Source organism: Lissotriton vulgaris, chromosome 11 (assembly GCF_964263255.1).
Source record: "Lissotriton vulgaris chromosome 11, aLisVul1.2, whole genome shotgun sequence".
Classification (NCBI taxonomy): Eukaryota; Metazoa; Chordata; class Amphibia; order Caudata; family Salamandridae; genus Lissotriton; species Lissotriton vulgaris.
In genome coordinates this window covers 154,201,349-154,219,983 of record NC_141699.1, presented here as the reverse complement: position 1 = coordinate 154,219,983, position 18,635 = coordinate 154,201,349, and the positions used below count along the sequence as shown (strand labels likewise).

General features: G+C 45.6%; 1 protein-coding gene across 7 annotated transcripts in view; it reads right to left on the bottom strand.

Annotated features, from left to right (window-relative positions):
* KDM2B (lysine demethylase 2B) overlaps positions 1–18,635 on the bottom strand; it is a 1,060,697-nt gene that overhangs the window by 362,899 nt on the left and 679,163 nt on the right. For all 7 annotated transcript variants that reach the window (XM_086943000.1, XM_086942999.1, XM_086942995.1 and 4 more), the window contains exon 14: positions 3,067–3,291. In XM_086943000.1, the coding sequence (XP_086799126.1) occupies positions 3,067–3,291 (225 nt within the window). The remainder of the gene's footprint in view (positions 1–3,066; positions 3,292–18,635) is intronic.

Genomic DNA, 18,635 nt, shown 5'->3' with positions numbered 1-18,635 from the left:
CCAATCCAGTTAGACAGTGCTCCCCCCCTAAGCCGTGTGACAAGACCGACCTTTGTGGTGGCAGCTTGAAGGCGGGTCTTCTAAACTGCCGATCCTTGGTAAAACATGCCAATGACATCTGGCTACTGTTAGAGGACGGTGAGTGGGATGCCCTGTTCTTAACGGAAACGAGGCTGAACGACCACACTATGACCGCGGTTGCCCTGGCGGTGCCAATCAGCTTTAAAATTAGCTTCTCCAATCGGGTGGGTGGTAAAAGGGGCGGGGGGGGGTGGCCCTGATCTTTAGGGATTGTTACACGCTCACGTCCTCCATTCCGTCCACGATCGCAGGGGTGGAAGGCCTGCATTTTTCCTTACAAGTCAACTCACGTCAGTCACTGGCAGGTATGGTTATTTACCGTCCCCCAGACTGTTCAGAGGAGGCTTCTACGGCGCTTTTAGACGCCATCGTCCAAAATTCCATTCTTCACGCTCACTTTATAGTGGTAGGAGACTTCAATGTTCATGCGGAGAAAGCAGCGTGTCCGCTCGCGGAGCGGCTCATTTCTACACTTAGTGCCGCCACCCTGATATTGTCTAGCACAGGTCCGACACACAAAGCAGGCCATACGCTTGATTTGATATTCTCGAATATCAGGGAGCTGTCGGTGGATACTCCGCAAGCGCTGCTTTGGTCGGATCACGCTCTGATCCTGTTTATGGTCAGGCTGCCAGGGGGAGGGCCAGAGACGGGGAGGTACTCCTTTTTGCAGAGACAATGGAAAAAATTAGTCCCTGAGACTATGGGCCCTGTCCTGACTCGTAATCTCCCAATACTTTCTTCTGAAGTAAATAGGGATGCAGTGGCTATGTCACAATGGATAGGAGATATGGTGACATCTATTGCGCCTGCAATACGGGCAATGTCGCGCAGGGGCTCTCCCTCTGCCCCTTGGTTTTCCTTGGAGCTAAGACGGAGAAGTCAGCCTGCAAGAGATTAGAGAGAATTTGGAGGTCAAGCTACTGCGCTCAGGCGAGGGCTAGATATAAAACAGCCATTCGTGTTTTTCATTAAATCCATAAAGAAAGCAAGGAAACTTTTTTTTACCACCTCCATTCAACAAGCAGAACATTCTAGTAAAGAAGTGTTTAAGATAGTGCAGTCCTTCTTCAAACCGAGATGTATCGAGCTGGATGTCACCCCGTCAGACAAACTGTGCGAAAATATCTCTGAACATTTTGAGAACAAAATTCTGAAAGTGTTTGGTACTTTTACCCCAGCAAGCCACACCGTTATGTCAGACTGAGTGGGGTTTAGGGTCCCTCAATCGACCCTATGTCAATTTCAACCTGTCTCATTGGAGGCGGTCACACAGGAGCTAAATAGGTGCAAATCAGGCTCCCCGGATGATCCCTGCCCACCAAAACTCTGGAGCTTAATGACCGAATTTATTGCACCCACCCTTCAACACATCTGGAATACGTCCATCTCTTCCGGTGTGTTTCCGGAGAGTTGGAAGCAAGCCACCATCCTCCCACTGAAAAAAAACCGAATGGTGCTCCTGAGGATTTGAGCAACCTTCGCCCCATTTCATTACTGGCGGCTCCGGGCAAAATGTTAGAAAAACGTATTCAGCGGCAGCTTAACAAATTCACGGAGGACAATATTGTGCTCCATGAAACTCAGTCAGGCTTTCGAGCCGGCTTCAGCACCGAGACCGCTCTGATTGAGGTTGCCGAGTCAGTTAGGTGGTCGCTGGATTCAGGAGCATCGGCGATGCTGGTGCTCCTGGATCTATTGGCCTCCTTTGATACGGTAGACCACGTCAGGCTGGAACAACGCTTGGTAGAGATCGGCTTCCAGGAGCAGGCACTGGGCTGGCTCCATTCGTATATCGGTCGGACAGGTCTCAGAAGGTGGCCATGGGCGCCTTCTCGTCTAAATCCAGGAGACTGCATTGCGGGGTTCCACAGGGGTCGGCTCTCAGCCCGCTGCTTTTTAATATTTATCTTGCTCCGCTGTTCACGCCGATTGCCAATTGGGGGGTCACTGCAATTTCCTACGCTGATGACACCCAATTGGTTTTTCCATACTCCGAAGTGTCGGAGGCTGCCTTTTCTAATTTCAAGGGCTGCCTTCGCGATGTGGCTTGCTGGATGAATACTAACAAACTGAAACAGAACGCGGGAGAGGTTATCTTCTTTGGGAAAGGCGACCACCCTCCCGCCGAGCTCTGGTGGCCGGCCGAGATGGGTCCAGCACCGATCTCTAGCTCTAAGGCAAAAAACCTGGGGGTCACATGGGATGATGACCTATCTTTCGCCCCTCATATACAGCAAGTGGCAGGAGTCTGCCTAAGCAAACTTAGGAACCTACTGAGATTTCTCCAACTACTCCCGGAGGGTTGCCGGAAGACGGTTATTCACGCCATGGTTACCTCGAGGCTTGATTATGCCAGTGGTCTCTATTTAGGACTCCCGAAATTTCTAATACAAAGGCTGCAGACCGTCCAAAATTCGGCTGTGAGATTGCGGAGGCATGTTCCTTTTAAACACCATATTTCCCCGCACCTTCGCATGCTACACTGGTTGCCGGTGGCCAGCCCGATAAAATTTAAGGCCCTCACTTTGGCTTATAGAGCCCTACACGGTACCTGTCCGAACTATCTAAAACACGTCTGCCTAGATACTCCCAGGCTAGACTCCATCGATCTAACTGCCAGGTGCATCTGTGTGTCCCTCGAGTGAAAAGGGCTAGGTTCGGTGGCAGAACTTTCTCCGCAAGCACAGCACTTTTGTGGAACACCTTGCCGCCCGAATTACAACAGGCTTCCTCTGAACCCAGTTTTAGGAGATTGCTGAAAACTTGGCTTTTCAGGCAATAGATCTTCTTTCCTACTCTGCCCACCGAGCGCCGGGACACTTCCTATGGAGGTAGCCGCTCGCGCTTTCAGTATTATTATTATTATTATTATTATGAAGGCCCTGAAGTCTACATAAAAGTAAAACAGACTTCAAGTGAATAGGATATTTGCTACAGATGGAAAGAATACATTCTACTTACGGTTTTCTGAAAAATACTTACAGCAATGCACTGTCTCATAATGCAGGACTGTTTCATCCTTCCAGGTCCCCCAAACTTCTTCATATCTTTGCAAAAGTGACACTCCCCACATTCTGTGCGCAGACAGGCCTCGCACTTGCGGCATCGTGTCCGTCTCCTGCGGGCTCCTGCAGTGCTACGGTTAGCAGCTAACTTCACTGAAGAGGAAGGGGGAATCTTGCCTTTGGGTCTTCCAGCTGCCTTATTCTGTAAGGGAAAGAACATGAACGACTTTAGTTTTTAACATCAGACAAAGATAAGTGTTCTGCCATATTATGCTTGTGTGACAGGGAGAGGAGGGGCGTGCATGTGCCTTTGATTCTTAAATGCTAATAAATAGATGCAAGTATATTTTTTTAAACAAAAACCCCAAGGCAAACTGAAATTCACAAGAAGTAAGAGCAATGTAAAAAAACAAAAACACTTTTCCAGAAGTGGGCAGTACCAGCATTTTGTTTATTGTGTTCGGAAATTGTGATCCTAACCCCTGCTTTTGCTTCTATCATAACCCCCACTTTGCTTCAATCTATAATCAGTCACAGGAGTCTGGTGTATTCTCACGATTTCAACTGCTAAAAATATCTTTAATATGGCTCTGCTGTACAGATATGTAATTCGTAATAATGTCATTAATATAAAGGAGTCAAAACTGCGTTAACTGTTAATCTAACCCTGTACACTTATCCCCTACATTCCATAAATGTAAAGGCATTAGGAAACACTCTGACCATAAAGAGGGGGGAGGGGCCATGAAACGTGCATTGAAGAGCACCTGTACTATTAAGAATACTGGAGTTACTGCGCACAAGAAGCTTTTCCTTACGGCTACATATCAGCTAGGATATGCATCTTCATTCAGTTCATTACGGGCACGGTTTCCAATTCTCGACTTTGATGTGATATACTAGTCAAATCTGGGAGTGGTGATCTGGTTTTGTTTCCTTTGAACTAATCAGATAAAAACACCTGAAAACCATGATTTGCAGGTGAAACGTTCAGGGCTGGATAGTGTCCCTAATAACATGGAGTGAGTGGTCACCCTATATCCATTTCCTTTTAGCCCCAATCATACTGCTACAACCAGTTCTTGTTTGTACCAACTACTGACAGATGAGGTGCAGAGTACCCTATAACAACTTACAGATGAGCGATAAATAGTGTACAGTGAACGTATGTGGAGCCAACGTACACGGATGCCTTACAGAACTTGGAAATGGACAGTGTTCTGGAGAGAACAGAAGCAGCCTTTGGTTAAGTGGGTATGAATCATCGGAGAATAGGTAGCCCCTCTACACTTGCACCATAAGTCTTGAAAGTTAGCCTGCTTGCCAGCTAGACACAATGAAAGCCTATGTCACCAATAGGACAGATTCTCATGCAAGCAAAGTGTACTTGGTCTAAGAAGGAGGCCAGTAAAGGAGCCAATAAGACACCCCCTGGTGAATATGGAGCGTGGGTCAGGGATGGATGGGCATGAAGTATCACAGTGAGCTCCAGGGTCTTTCAACATCCATATTGCTTGCTCTTTCCATCGAGCCAAAGTTCTACTCCAATTCTGGATATTTCAACTAAATTATTTCAGCGATTCAACAAGTCAATGTTGGTGCTTGTCCTTGCTCATCTTTATTATGATTAATTGAAACTATGCAATATCAAAACTGTTCCTTTGCTAGTGAAATTTCTTCGAGAAAAAGCAGTCCAAGATTTAGAACACCAGCTCATCTCACAAAAAGAGTCACTCATCGGGGCCCCCTCAAAACAACAGCAACCTCCTTTATAAGAATTAATACAACACAATCAGGCAACGGCAGACAGTGTAGCATCTCAAAATGAGAGGCTGTGCCAAATCTTGGAATCCCTTCTCCTAAATGACCACACAAATAAACAATCTTTCTTTAAATTGCCCATTCATATCAAAGCTCATACTGAGAGCCACAAGATAGATCCACAATTTACAAAAGGCTAGTACCTGCTTGAACCTTTTCACGTGTGCTTTGTCCAATTGTAGTAAGCAAGTTCGAGTCTAGAGCTCCCTCTAGCCTAAGGGTTGCAGTAAGCTCTTGATTGGGTGGACACTTATGTTAAGCCACACCTGACTGGCCATTGGAAAACATGTTGTAGCAGTCATGTTCAAAGTAGATACAAAAAATAAATCTCTTTTAGTTCTCGAACCTTTATAATGGATTAGGTGTCAGACCGGCTTGTTGGTCTGAACTTGAATGGGATACAAAAGAAGGTCAATTAGTCTACATAACTGTTGTCTTTGCATAAAGGATAAAATGGGGCTAACCCTTTCTGTTAATCTTTACTTATTTAAAGTGGTTTATGACTACTTGACTTACTTGAAAGAGCAGAATCGGAATATGGGTTAAGCACTGGGACAAACTGATTAGGTTTAATTTACCAAATCTAATGTCTCATAATAATTGACAAGCCAGTACTTAGAATGTTTTCCGAGACTGCACTTTCAAATAAGATTATGTAAAATCATACAATTTATTGTATGCTGCGATACTTGCATCTGGCTGGCTGTTTATGATTCTATGATCATAGTAAATCAGTTAGACCAGGTGTTTTAGGGCAGGGGTATTAAAGTTGTCAGTTGCTTACACAGTTTTAAAGAAAAGCTCCAAAGCACCAATTCCAATCAAGACCATTGACTGGTAGGGCAAATTGTTGAATGCAATCAGGCGGTATTACACCAGTCCTGAAGGTGCAACGATTACAGCAGTGCACCTAGTGCAGTATCAGCAGAGCAAGAATATGGACTCTCGATCCATGCATTCACCAACACTACTTTCAGTACCTCATACTGACTTCTGAAACCTATTTGTTCGATACGGCTATAAATTGAAAGTTTCAATCTATGCATGACATGCAATTAAAAAGTATAAATTCAAGATAACCATCAAGAGATAAATAAGCAAGTTAACACAGAAAGTATGGATATCCAATGTAAGACACTATACACTGGAAAGCAGAAGAAAATAATTAACACTTTGGGCACAATTTACAAAGCTGCTTTCCATGACTAAGTGTGGCATACGCTTGGAAATGTCTGAAAACAGAGGGCCCCTGACTCCATGTCACCCTACTTGTTTCAGTACCACATAGTGTTCAGGTTTTCTGTTAGCACCTGGACAATGTTACGAGCCAGTCACGTTTTTAAACACACAAAACACTTTCTGAATCAGGTTTTTTGATTTTCAATCTGCTTAAATATAGAGGTGTATAGTACAAGCCCTGACATACTGCAAAAAACTGTGAATTCATTATCCAACCAAGTATCTTCATTTCCACTTCGGTGGCTGCCCAAATCATAAAAACAGGTAATGAAATGGAAAGGTGCGACTGATTTATACAGGTATGACTGCTTGCCAATTTCCAATACACATATATGTAACTTATGCAATATAGAGCGATCCAGGATAGACTAACAAATTTCATGAATGAAATAAAAATCAAGCCTGGTTCTCACCATAGGTGCGAGAAATTGCAGATTTGTATTTTGTCTCACCACCCGCCCCAACTGATTCCCCCCAAAGGTATCTTTTTCATGTACACCTCTTCTGAAAATTGCGTCACAATGTTTTAGTACATGACTGAGGCGAATTCAGCACAAGTACTCACTGTGAAACGAGTCTGCATGCATTTTCCTCAAGCCACAAGTAGCTGAGGATTACATCATAACTGTAGTCCAAAACTATCAACCATAAAAGATGAGCTATTCCCTGGTCCAGAACCTAGTCAAAAGATCGGGAAGGACACTGGCTGAAACAGTGCGTGGAGACAGGAAACGATTCAAAGGACCAAAAAGAGAACAATTTTGATTTGATGTGATAATGCTGAAATTCATAAGAGCAGAGTTCTTTCCAGGAACTGAATCGTGCATGACAAGAGGTATACATCGGAACCACAGTATCCTCTAGAGAAGGCATTCATAATAGATTAACTTCTCTGGCGGAACTATGGACAGCAACGCCTCACCAAGCAAAAGACAATACAGTTCATCTGCAGGCGGGTGACAGGTTTTTTTCTTCTTTGGCGTTTTTTCTTCACACCATGGGACAAATTTTGTCAAAAGGCTCAAACAGATATGATGAAGGGGGCGGGGAGTAGCCAGGAACACATCCACCACTTCCACTGGAATATTAAAACATTTTAGTTGGTTCCACGCATGAAGGTGTAGATTGCAGATGTTTGGATGTAAAATTCTGTCCTGGTGTTGTGCTTGTCCCTCTTTACTTTTTATAACACCTGCAGGATCAGGTGCAGAGGTGGAAAGGTGCTCAGAAGTCTGAAGTCCAACCAAAAGGTAGAAAGCATCTTTAGAGAGCCTTCAGAGGGAAATTCTAGAGTGCATTATGCTAATAACGGAGTACTTCCAGTGATGAAAAAGAGCCACATGTGAAAACGTGTCCGACGCCACCTCAGGTAGCAGATGCTATGCGCGGTTTGTAAAATGATGCTTGCTGGTTTAGTCTGCTCTAATGCTGCATGCTCCTTCTAGATGCTCGTCAGTCAGAGTTACGGTGACGTGTCAACCAACGTCACAACCCCTATGTCTGAAGACAGAGGACCCCTGACCCAATGCCACCTTGCTCGTTACAGTTCCACATAGAGTCAGAATTTGTTTTCACCTGATTGATGGCCTTCCAGCAAGGGCATATTGATCCAGGTGCTATCTCCAACTGAGAGATGACGCGTTGGTCATCACTGTGACTGCCATCGGGAGCAAGGAGAACAGTCTGCCGCGGGTCATACTGGAATCCATCATCCACCACTGGAGGCACTGAGCCACTTCACTGGCGACATCGACCTTGTCTGAGGGAAAATCGCTAATGTTGGACCTACATATGCTGCCAAATGAGAGGTACCAGATGCAAAAAAAACAAGTCGTCAAGAAGCCATTAGGGCTACAGCCCGAAACATCAGGACTGTACTCTTCAAAATGGCCATGTCCAAAATGGCTCCGATAAACGTCAGCGAAGGGTAAAGATGAGACCTGAACTCCTTGACGGAAAACCTTAGGGCAGACGACAATATTGTTTTCTGAAGGTGGTCCAAAATTAACTGCGGTATGACCACCATTAACAGCCAGACGTTGAGATACAGGAATACATAGAACACCGACCATTGATGAGGGGTTGTAACAACACAAAAGTTTTCAAAAGACCAGAAGGCACAATGTCAGGCCAAAAGGCAAGATTGTGAATTGGTAGTGGTCTGATCCCACCAAAAGGTGTAGATTCTTCCTGTGGGAATCAGGACTGGTACATAAAACTATATGTCCTGAAGGTCCAAGGACACCAATCCCATCAAAAGCAAACAGAATATGTATGAATATCACCATTTTTCAACTTCTTCTTGTGAAAGGGGTTCAGCAAGCTGAGAAATAAGATCAGTCTCAAGTGCCCGACTCTTGGGGATCAGAATATAACCGGAGTAACAGCCCACTAACTGCTACCCCTCGGGCACAAACTCAATGGCCCCCTGGGTGATCAACAGCAGCATTTCCTTGGAAGAGGTAACAATGTGGTCTACAGAAGCCTTGGTGTACACAGAGAGGGAATGCAAGGAGGGATCAATGGGATGTGATATTCAACTTGAAAACTCTGGGGAACGAATAAGTCCAAAATGGTTAAGTACAAGTGGAGAAGGCAAAGTATTATTCCCTCCCCCCCAATGTACGGGTGGTTTGGAAATATTGTCTTGAGTCTACGAGGAAGAGGATTTATGTTGCTGCCACCCTCACTCTTCAGCACTGGCTCTGCCTCTAACGTTGTGAAAAGTCTGGAGAGGCTGCTGGGTGGTATGCAATGGCTCTTACCGGTCGTACGCAATGCCCCTAGAGTAGTGCGTCCAAATCTTTTTAGAACCACAACCCAATTTTTAGAAGATTTTGTGACTCACCTAGCTTTAGTGGACATGGGGTGGGTGATTCTTGAAATAACTGAAGCCCTGTGTGGTAGTGCTCTATCATTTACTATCGAAATGGCCACTATATTTGCACTGACATAGTTTGACTGATAAAATCATATTGCGCACAAATTAGAACGCATGGAAATCAGGTTTCAGTTAAAATGTATCATTTGTTTATCACCAAGTAATGCGTCTTGTTTTTTTAATCCTATTAAAATCTCTTTCCATCACAATTTATAGTTACCCAAAAAATTGCTTTATTTTTGCTTTCCTAACAACTGAATGTGTACTACTCATTTACAGGTATTTAAATTTTGCTGTGTAACAAAATATCACAGCATTGCCTTTCACACTTAGCACCTGAGTAAGACAGTCACATAATTCACTGTGCCCTCCTTTCTCGGACTGAAATGAGAAAAGCTTATTTAACATGGGGATTGGTGTTTACAGGCAGTAATTTGTCCTAAGACATAGTCTGATATTTGACCTCTGTCTTTGACAAGATAAATGCAGAATTTAAAGACATCTTTATGTATTTATTGCTTGGACTTCCGCAACCCACTTCAGGTGGAAGTGATGTGCGGGGTAGCAATGTCAGGGAGTGTGCCATAGCTCTGCTGTTTTTGAAACACACTAGAGCTGCAGCAGCTTCTTTTCAAAACGTCTCACCTCAAAAGGCATTATACTTCAATTATGCCTAGGTATCTCTGAAAACTCTGGTGGAGCACATCCAAGCAGGTCATCTGAAATGACACTGGTGTCCACAGGACAAGCGCTTGAGTCTGTAGCATGCAGGCCAGAATGTAGAGTTTAATTCTATGCCTCTTGTCCATCTTGAACGGTCTGTGTGAAGAAATTACATAGCTCTTCAGGAAGCGCAGGAAGAATCTCACACCCTGTCCCAGGGGGTGTCAATGTAGCACCATATGGACAGACAATATTCAGTGCACAGTGCTAGATTGCATGAAGAAAAAAAAAACTTTCCTCCACAACGATACTTCTTCTAGACTTGCTATCCGGAGGAGCTGCAGGAAGAGACTTATGGTTCACCTTCAAGTGGATGCTATATCACGAGCTTAGGCTCACCAGGTGCTAGTCGATGAAGCCTAGTAATGGGTCAATATACCGTCAATGTAGAAAACAGTTTTGACCAAGCTGCCATAATTTGGTCAAACACAGGCTCATTAAAAAGTAACAGAATTTCTGAAGTAGAAGGTCCAAGACACAAAAAAAAGAAGGTTAGTCTTAGTCACCTCAGAAGAATCCAACACTTCTGACATCTGCCACCTACAACTATGAAAATTGCATTTTGGCCACCGATATTCTGCAAATTGAGATATCAGCTAGCATCTTTATTATGAGTGAATAACAAGCTATCAACCTCCACCTAATCATCATCATGTAGTGTATTTTGTAAAGCGCACAGCTGCCCCAACGGGGCGTCCCGGCGCTGTATAGCGCTGTGGAACCCTTCCTGGCTCTCCCTGTGAGATGCCCCTCCTGGGCACCCCAAGGTGAAGCCAGGCATCCCAGTGTTGTAGGGGCCGTTGTGGAGAGTAAGCAAGCTATTGCCCAGAGTTGCAGCGTGGGACCCATGATTAGAGCAGGAGCCGAGGCGAGAGTTATCAAGTCCGCAGACATTGAGCCCAAGACCCTGCCGCGTGGGAACTTGAACCCTGGTCCCGGGCCTCATCTCTGCTTCAGAGTCTGCCGCTCTAACCAGTGAGCAACACTTCTCCATCATGCTAGTTAGGTTGCATCCCCTATAGGGCATCAAAGTCAGATCCAAAAATAAGAGCCTCATCATCCTGAAGTATTGCTGAACAGGCATTCAAATTGGAACAGAGTGTTCTTTCGCAACTGATTGTGCCTTAGTTATGGTATAATGTGATAAAGGACAACCTCTGGCCAAAGAGGTCTAACTCCGATCAGAGATGGACGAAGGGACGACTGGCAAAGCATGTAGGTGAAGGATAGATGCATAGCCCAGCGCCAGAGGTTAGTCAGTGCTGTGGAAAAGTCTGTAGTTAAAAGTCTGAAGCCAGGGTCAGGTTCTGGGACGCTGACTGTGATCTCTCCCGAGAGGAGCATTGTTAGGATGGAAAAGTCTCCTGCACGGTGGCAGGCATGCACCCCTGCCACGAATGCCTCAGTTGCAATGATATCGGGATTCTTGGTAACAATTTTATATCGGGGGAAAACACAGATCATGCATGTGCACCATGATCTAGGCTCGATTCACATATTTCGGTTGTTATCTTGGTATGTGCGTACAAAGCACTACCCTTGTGGTGGTAAAGTGTTACTTCCTTTACCAAGTTGTGAGTAGTGCAAGCACAGTGGTGGCAACATACTATTTTAGAAGTCATAAATGGTGTGAAAAGCCCTTTTATCAACCTCCTGGCGACATTTTTCAACGCAGGAGGTCGGATTTCTCATTGCGAGTGGTCGCGTATGCTCGTAGCAGCTCTTGTTGAGAAATTGTCAGTTTGCATTGAGAAAGCTGTCACTCGAGTAAAAACTGTACTCAAGTGGCAGAAAGGAAGCCGCGCCCACTTGCGCTGTGCATGGTGCCGTTCGCGATTATTGGACAGTGCGGATACACACCTGGCATTGAAAATCCTGCGAACAGCATTTATCTAACGCACTCGGCCGCTAACAGTGCACCACTTAGTATGGCAAAGTTGTTTTGCACTTTGCTGAGTACTGCATTGTGGCACTTCACGAACTCCACCCTGGCTTAACCAGAGCATCTACTTTGCCATCAGTACAGGAAGCCATTAGAGGCCTACAGTTTGGATCAGGAGAACGTACCACACAACCAGAGGACCGGTGTGGACGTCCAGCTGCCCTGCCTGCATTGAGAAGACTACCGCTCTTCACTTGGTACCTGCTCACGTCGCCCACTAGCTGATTTTTCAGACGGCTCCAGGCTGCTGATGCTTTCTCAGGTCTACTGTATCACCGGACTGTAGAGCCGCTGGCAGAATTTGCTCCGAATATAGCAGTGAGGCACTTTAAAGCCATTGTGGAACTTCTAAGACTTTTAATTACTAGTGGGGACTAGCCTGAATGTTGCCTCATGTGAAGTGGGAATATTCAGTTAGCAACCAGGGACGTGGGACTAAGGCTCTTGCCCAGAATAGGCTAGAGTACCAGCCCGATGAAGACTGTGTATATTATTTGTTATGCGTCATATTTCACCTTGTGCTAGCATATAAATACTACCTTTTTTCATAAAAGCAGATACCTGGTTCTACATTCATTTATTGGGGCTGCTAAGCAGATTTTGAGTCTTGTGCCTGTGTAAACCTTGTACCTAACCCCTCCCCCCCCACCCCCGAGAAGCCTCGGACTGATTGATCCACACTACCATTGACAGTACACTGCAGTAAGGGGTTGTATTTGGCCAAGTTACTCAGAGCCCATAGTAAGCCAGGCTCCGATACATCAGGAGTAAAAGACCTCAACCCACACAGTTGGAGCTCAGTAACTCCTGCTTGTATCGTGGCCCTCTGAAAAGGGTACCGACAAGCATCTACACATCAAAGAGCTTTTTCACTCCACGTTTATTTGGTGATAAGTACCTCAACTTGGATTTATCGGACGCGAAAACCTGGACAAGATCCAGCGACGAGGGATGCCCAGAAGCAACCCTGACCGGGACCCTGTTTATAGGAAAAAAGAAAAGGGAAATATTCTAGTGGTTGGGCAAACCATGCCCCAGGAGGCCTCTGGGTATGCTTCTAGGCCTACTATCTCAGCAGGGAGTGCGTGACCAGGAAGCAGAAGACAAAGTGTCGCGGGACGAGGAGGACGCCGAACAACAGAGATCAAGGAGGCAGGGGTTTGGGAGTTGAGAGCGAGGACAGGAGAAGGGGACATGAACCAGAGAGAATTAGACAGACCACCAAAGCTCCAGGAGTCTACAGAGCGGAAGAAACCTTACACCAGCAGAAACGGCTACAACTATCGACTGAGGCAGAAGCTGTACAGCAGACCCAAGGAAAAGCTTCTTGGACGAGACCTCAGTGACTCGAGAACAAGTCATGGCCTCAGCCGAGTATCACAGTTTTTTTTTTTTGGCAAGTGGTTTATTGGGCACTAACACAGCTATCTAGTGGGGGTTGTTAAGACAGGGGAAGGCCAATACGCTGTGGTATGCCAGGCGTTTTTCGACCCTGACATAGTATGACAGCACTGCATGGGTAAACAAGCATTTACAATGCAATGGTCTCGGCAATATTATAGGTAGAGCCATTGGCATTGCTCATAATTTTTGTATTTGTTTTATCCCTAAATTAATGGCATTGTCATTTCTATTGGCAATAGCTGAATTGTTTGCAAATGTGAGACCTATTGCATTATCAGAGAGAGAGGGAGGTAGTGAAATAGAGAGAGTTAGGTATTGAAATTGAGAGAGAGTGAGGTAGATAGAGAGTGAGGTACTAAGATAGAGAGAGTGAGGTAGTGAAAGAGTGAGGTATTGACGGAGAGGGATGTTGTGAGGTAGTGAGATAGAGAGAGTGAGGTAGTGAAAGAGAGTGAAAGTCAGTTAGTGAGATAGAAAGAGAGCGCGTGAGGTAGTGAGATAGAGAGTGAGTGAGGTAGTGAGTTAGAGAGAGAGAGAGTGAAGTTGTAATGTAGTGACTTGCAATATCCTTATAAAATATGTCAGGGGGTCTTTTATCACATATATATAAAAAAAATCTAAAATATGTTAGTGGGAAAGAGAAAAACACGTCTGCCATATTCGGACGACAGGTGGAAGTCTACCATCAGTCTCAAAGGGATTGAGGAAGTGAATGAGGGCTACCAACCAACTCTTAAAAGCCATTGAAGTCGATGTATGCCTGTCGGCTGTCCTCACAGACCAATGGAAAGGCTGGCCAGAGGACCCAGAGTGTTTGTGAAGTCGATTGAATCAGAACTGCTAAATCAGAATATTTGGTCAGGTCAATGTAGTTCGCCAACCAGACGCAATGAGTTGCCAGGTCGGTAGAAGCCACTCAATCACCTCCAGGGGGATGGCAACAAGTATGCATGTCATCCAGCAATAGGTCTTCAAGTAATCAGTGGAATTAGGGTAAAGGCAATACCAACAGAGAAAAAAAAGGATGTATGGTATGTACAAACGATACTACTGTTCCAATTGGTACAGGTAAGTTGGAAGAAATTAATTACAATAACCATTTAATTTTCAAACCAGCAGATAAAGTGTAGGTTGTATTACCACCCATCTCCACTGGTAATGAGATAAATGGACGACTACCAGTCTCCAGGAGACTAGTCAAGTTGATGAAGCACTACAAGCAGTGTCAAAAGGATTCTGGAATATACTAAGGCCGGCTAGAAAGAAGTGGTTCATTTGCCAGAAATCTATAATTGGGTTGTCTAAGTGTGGTAACCTAAAAGAGTTGAAGTGATTAAAACAAGTCACAATCTGCAAGACCTGTAGATTAGAAAAAGCACTAAGAGCCTCCTGTACGTGGTGGAGGAAATGGAGGTGTAGTAACTATACAGCAGTGTTTTGGATATGGATGAAAACATACTTGCTCTAACCTAACAATTCAACAATCAAGCTCTTGATAAGGTAGATGGAGGACCAAGGCTGTATGCAGAGGATTGGTGAGGTAGGTGGCAGCTCCCCCGCAATTTGCAAGGGTCTGGGGGGGGGGGGGGGTGGCAGTCGGAAAACCACCCCAAAGAGTTACGTCAACTCATTAAAATAATAAATGCTATCTTTCAGAAGTTGGCACATGATCAGCGTCCTCCTATTAACAGGGTTGGAATACATCTTTTTTTGGAGTATTATCAACGGTGAGGTGCTATGAAAAAAGGCCTAGCACTCAGAAGTTTGACCCCATTTTTGGTCATGAAGATGGGTGATCATCAGCCACTTCTTATGGAGTTTACCAACGGGTGGCAACATGATCCAAACCCCTCTGTAATTGTTGAAAGGTGGATAGCTGTATAACAACTGTGTTCATGTGTTTGGCAGATCTGCGGAGGCCTAGAACAGTGCTGGACAGCAATATAACACTACTGCTTCAAAAAGTGAAGCTTCTACTACAAATGTGAATGCATATTTGCTTGTATACACCAAAAGCAATCGAGCAATGAATGAATCATTAACTTCTCAATCCCGGAATAGTCTCCTTGGGGTCCTGAGCTACATCCCACTGCCTAAAGTAATTACGTTGCTACTGGACAGCCAAGTATACCTCCACCATCCCAGGCCTAGTGCCTATTTCGCACTAAAAACAACGCTGATCGGAACGTATTAGTGGGGACAGCATTGGTCAGTAAATTAAGCATAACATTTCACCACGCTGATAAGCAGTTAAATCAAGGTGGCTCAGTACAATACACAATTTCGAACAGGTTATAAACTATTAAAAATATACATATGACCCAATACAATAGTGTTTTAAGAGGCAGTTCCGAGTCTCCAGTTTCTTCTCTTCAGTAATACTGATTTTTGCTCAACTCGTTCACCATGGGAATGCGTCCTAAAAGAGGAACAAACGAGAATTGAGCACGACATATAGCACAAAAAAAAATCTAGAGGATGAAACATCACCATACCTGGTGCAAAAGGGTCAGGTTATCTCCATGTCAGCACACCAAGTATTTAAATAAAATCAAAGAAAACAAAACTTACATAGTTCGTGTGTCGGAATATATACACAGGACGCCAAACGCTGCAAATACTGGCACACCTCCAGAATAGTCCAGAAGCGCTTTCTTTTACTGCCAATGCGAGAGAGAAGCTTACACAACGCTGCAGCAATCGAGCAACAAAATGAATCATTAACTTCTCAATCCCGGAGTAGTCTCCTTGGGGTCCTGAACTACATCCCACTGCCTAAAGAAATTACGTTGCTACTGGACAGCCAAGTATACCTCCACCATCCCAGGCCTAGTGCCTATTTCGCACTAAAAACAACGCTGATCAGAACGTATTAGTGGGAACAGCATTTGTCAGTAAATTAAGCATGCCACGACAGAGGCTGATGGAGCGTGGGCATTTCTGTCGTTTTTGTTGTTGCCACAATAACACTGTGTGACTTGCGTCGCACAGTATGGGTTCCACGTGTCAGCCACCTTTACACAGCGCGTTTGGAGCGTGCTGCAGGGATCGGCTGGCTCCTGTGCATTAGAAGCAGTGGGTGCCGCAGGTCAGGGCCGAGGCAGCGACCGCAGCATTTCAGGACTAAGGTGCATTGTCAGAGCTGAGGGAGAGTCCAGTTACTGGGGGTGCAGGGTGCAGCGGATCAGTGTTGGAGCTGGGAAGGAGGGGCAGAGGGAGTATTAGCCAGTACTGAGGTGCATTGGAAGAGCTGAGGGCGAGTTCCATTACTGGAGGCGCAGGGTGCAGCGGATCAGGGTTGGAGCTGGGGAGGAGGGGCAGAGGGAGTATTAGCCAGGACTGAGGGGCATTGGCAGAGCTGAGGGCGATTCGGAGTCTCATTACGGGGGGTGCAGCGGATCAGGGTTGGAGCTGGGAAGGAGGGGCAGAGGGAGTATTAGCCAGAACTGAGGGGCATTGTCAGAGCTGAGGGCGAGTCCCATTAATGGAGGAGCTGGGAAGGAGGGGCAGAGGGAGTATTAGCCAGAACTGAGGGGCATTGTCAGAGCTGAGGGCGAGTCCCATTACTGGAGGCGCAGGGTGCAGCGGATCAGGATTGGCGCTGGGGGGGGCGAGTCAGGCAGAGCTAGGCACTACGCAGGGCAGTTTGCATGAGCCCGGGAGCCGAACATGCCATCAGGATCTACACCTAGTGCCATTAGACAATACCAGACACGACAGAGGCAGATGGAGCGGACTGAAACAAGAACAAGGCACAGAGACGAGACTGGGTGATGGACGAGCGCGGAGCATTCAGGAGGGGGCGGGGAGGAGAAAGCCGAAGTACGTAGAGGGGAGGGGAACACGCGCATCAAGCAGAGAGGGGGCTGGGGGACTGTGGGGGCAGCATAAGAGAGCATCAAACAGGGGTGCAGGAGCACTAAAAACTGCATAAACGGGGGCAGAGGCAGAGGCTCGATGCTCACCTTCACTGCGGTGAAAAAAAATGGCGGCCGCAAGCTTCCGAATTTTTGGGAATCGGGCGTGGTTTTGTGGTTCCGAGTGACAGACAACGTCACTGTCTAAAGAACAGCAAAACTTACGCCCCCAAATCCGAAAAAGACGGGGCTAAATTGGAGTGACGCAGCTCTCCTCCAATGGATGGCCTCCGTTTAGGAAGGCAGCTAATGGAGGAGAGACGAAAAGAGAGGCGGGATAAAGGAGCCACTCTAAGAAACAATAATTCTCCGGAATTCCGGCTTGGCCTACGGCCAAGCCTACGGTCCCTCGACCTAAAAAGGGGAGGAAAAAGAATCCTGACCTTGTAAAGCACTGTGGTAGAGGTATCTAATTGCAGAAGAGTATACAAAGGGAATACATCTTCCATCCTTCTTTTCTTTCCTTCACAACAGTAGTGCATCCAGTCCTTCATTGGTCAAAGACACCAAACCCCCTTTTCAAGTGTCTTGTGCCATTGTGGTGTGGTGGCAAACTGCTTTAACTTGAAGCAAGTCTGAAAATATAAAAGGTTCTCCCTCAGGGTATTTCTAGAAGACTAATACAGACGGAAGGAGAAGACTCAGACAGACCAACCTCTCGGAAGCCATTCTGAAAGACTAGCACCCCACACAATGCCCCACGGATTCTAACCCAACCCATTGCCTTGTATGCTTAAGGAAGAATAAACATCGCTATATCAAAAATCACTGGTCTGGGTCATTCCTTGTACCCAGTCACAGGAGCGCTAGAGTCGCTGGCACTCTATTTCTATTCAAGGCATGGCATTAAAGCCAGAAAAGCACCTAGGGATTTCATTACTTTTAGGCTTTTTTTCCCCAAACAGTCCAAAATTGCGATTGAATTGACGGTCTTCCTGGGCAGGTAATTAAAATCATACAGACATCTGGATATTTCTTAAATGCTCCTTACAATAGGATATGGGAACGAGCAATATTACTGGAGCACTTCGAAGCTGCTGAGGCATCTTGACTCGCTCATGTAACAGGACCTTAATGCGAACGCGGAGCATAATGAAGACTGAAGGGACTGGATTCTCACCTTCCCTATTAGGTATGCGTCTCTGAAGCTCATCTTCATTCTCTTCTGATTCTGTGTCTTGGTCACTAATGTAAGACATATGTATAACAAGAGATAGAGAGTAAAGGGATTTTATCCACTTGAGCGGACGGAAGGGTACTCCCGGTCCCCAGGTTCAATAGTTATATAACAAATATAAGGAGTACCACCAAAGGTGAGGCTAAACAGCCAGTATTGGTGGGATGAGACTCTGATTGGGAAGAAGAAGTCCTTCTTTGTTTTTAAGGAACCCCTCACTCACCGACCTGGTCGGTGACATGCTTCATCATCGGGGCCACCTTGACAGCCGAGTGCCGCCAAGGTGTGCTGCGACACCTGAGATACAGTGGAGCGGGTACGTGAGTGATGAATGTGAAAAAAAGGTCAGTGGGTTAAAAAATGTCCTGGTATGACTTAATATTATTTATTCTAAGGCTACTGGACAATATTAAAATAGTGTGTGTAGATACAATGAAGGCTT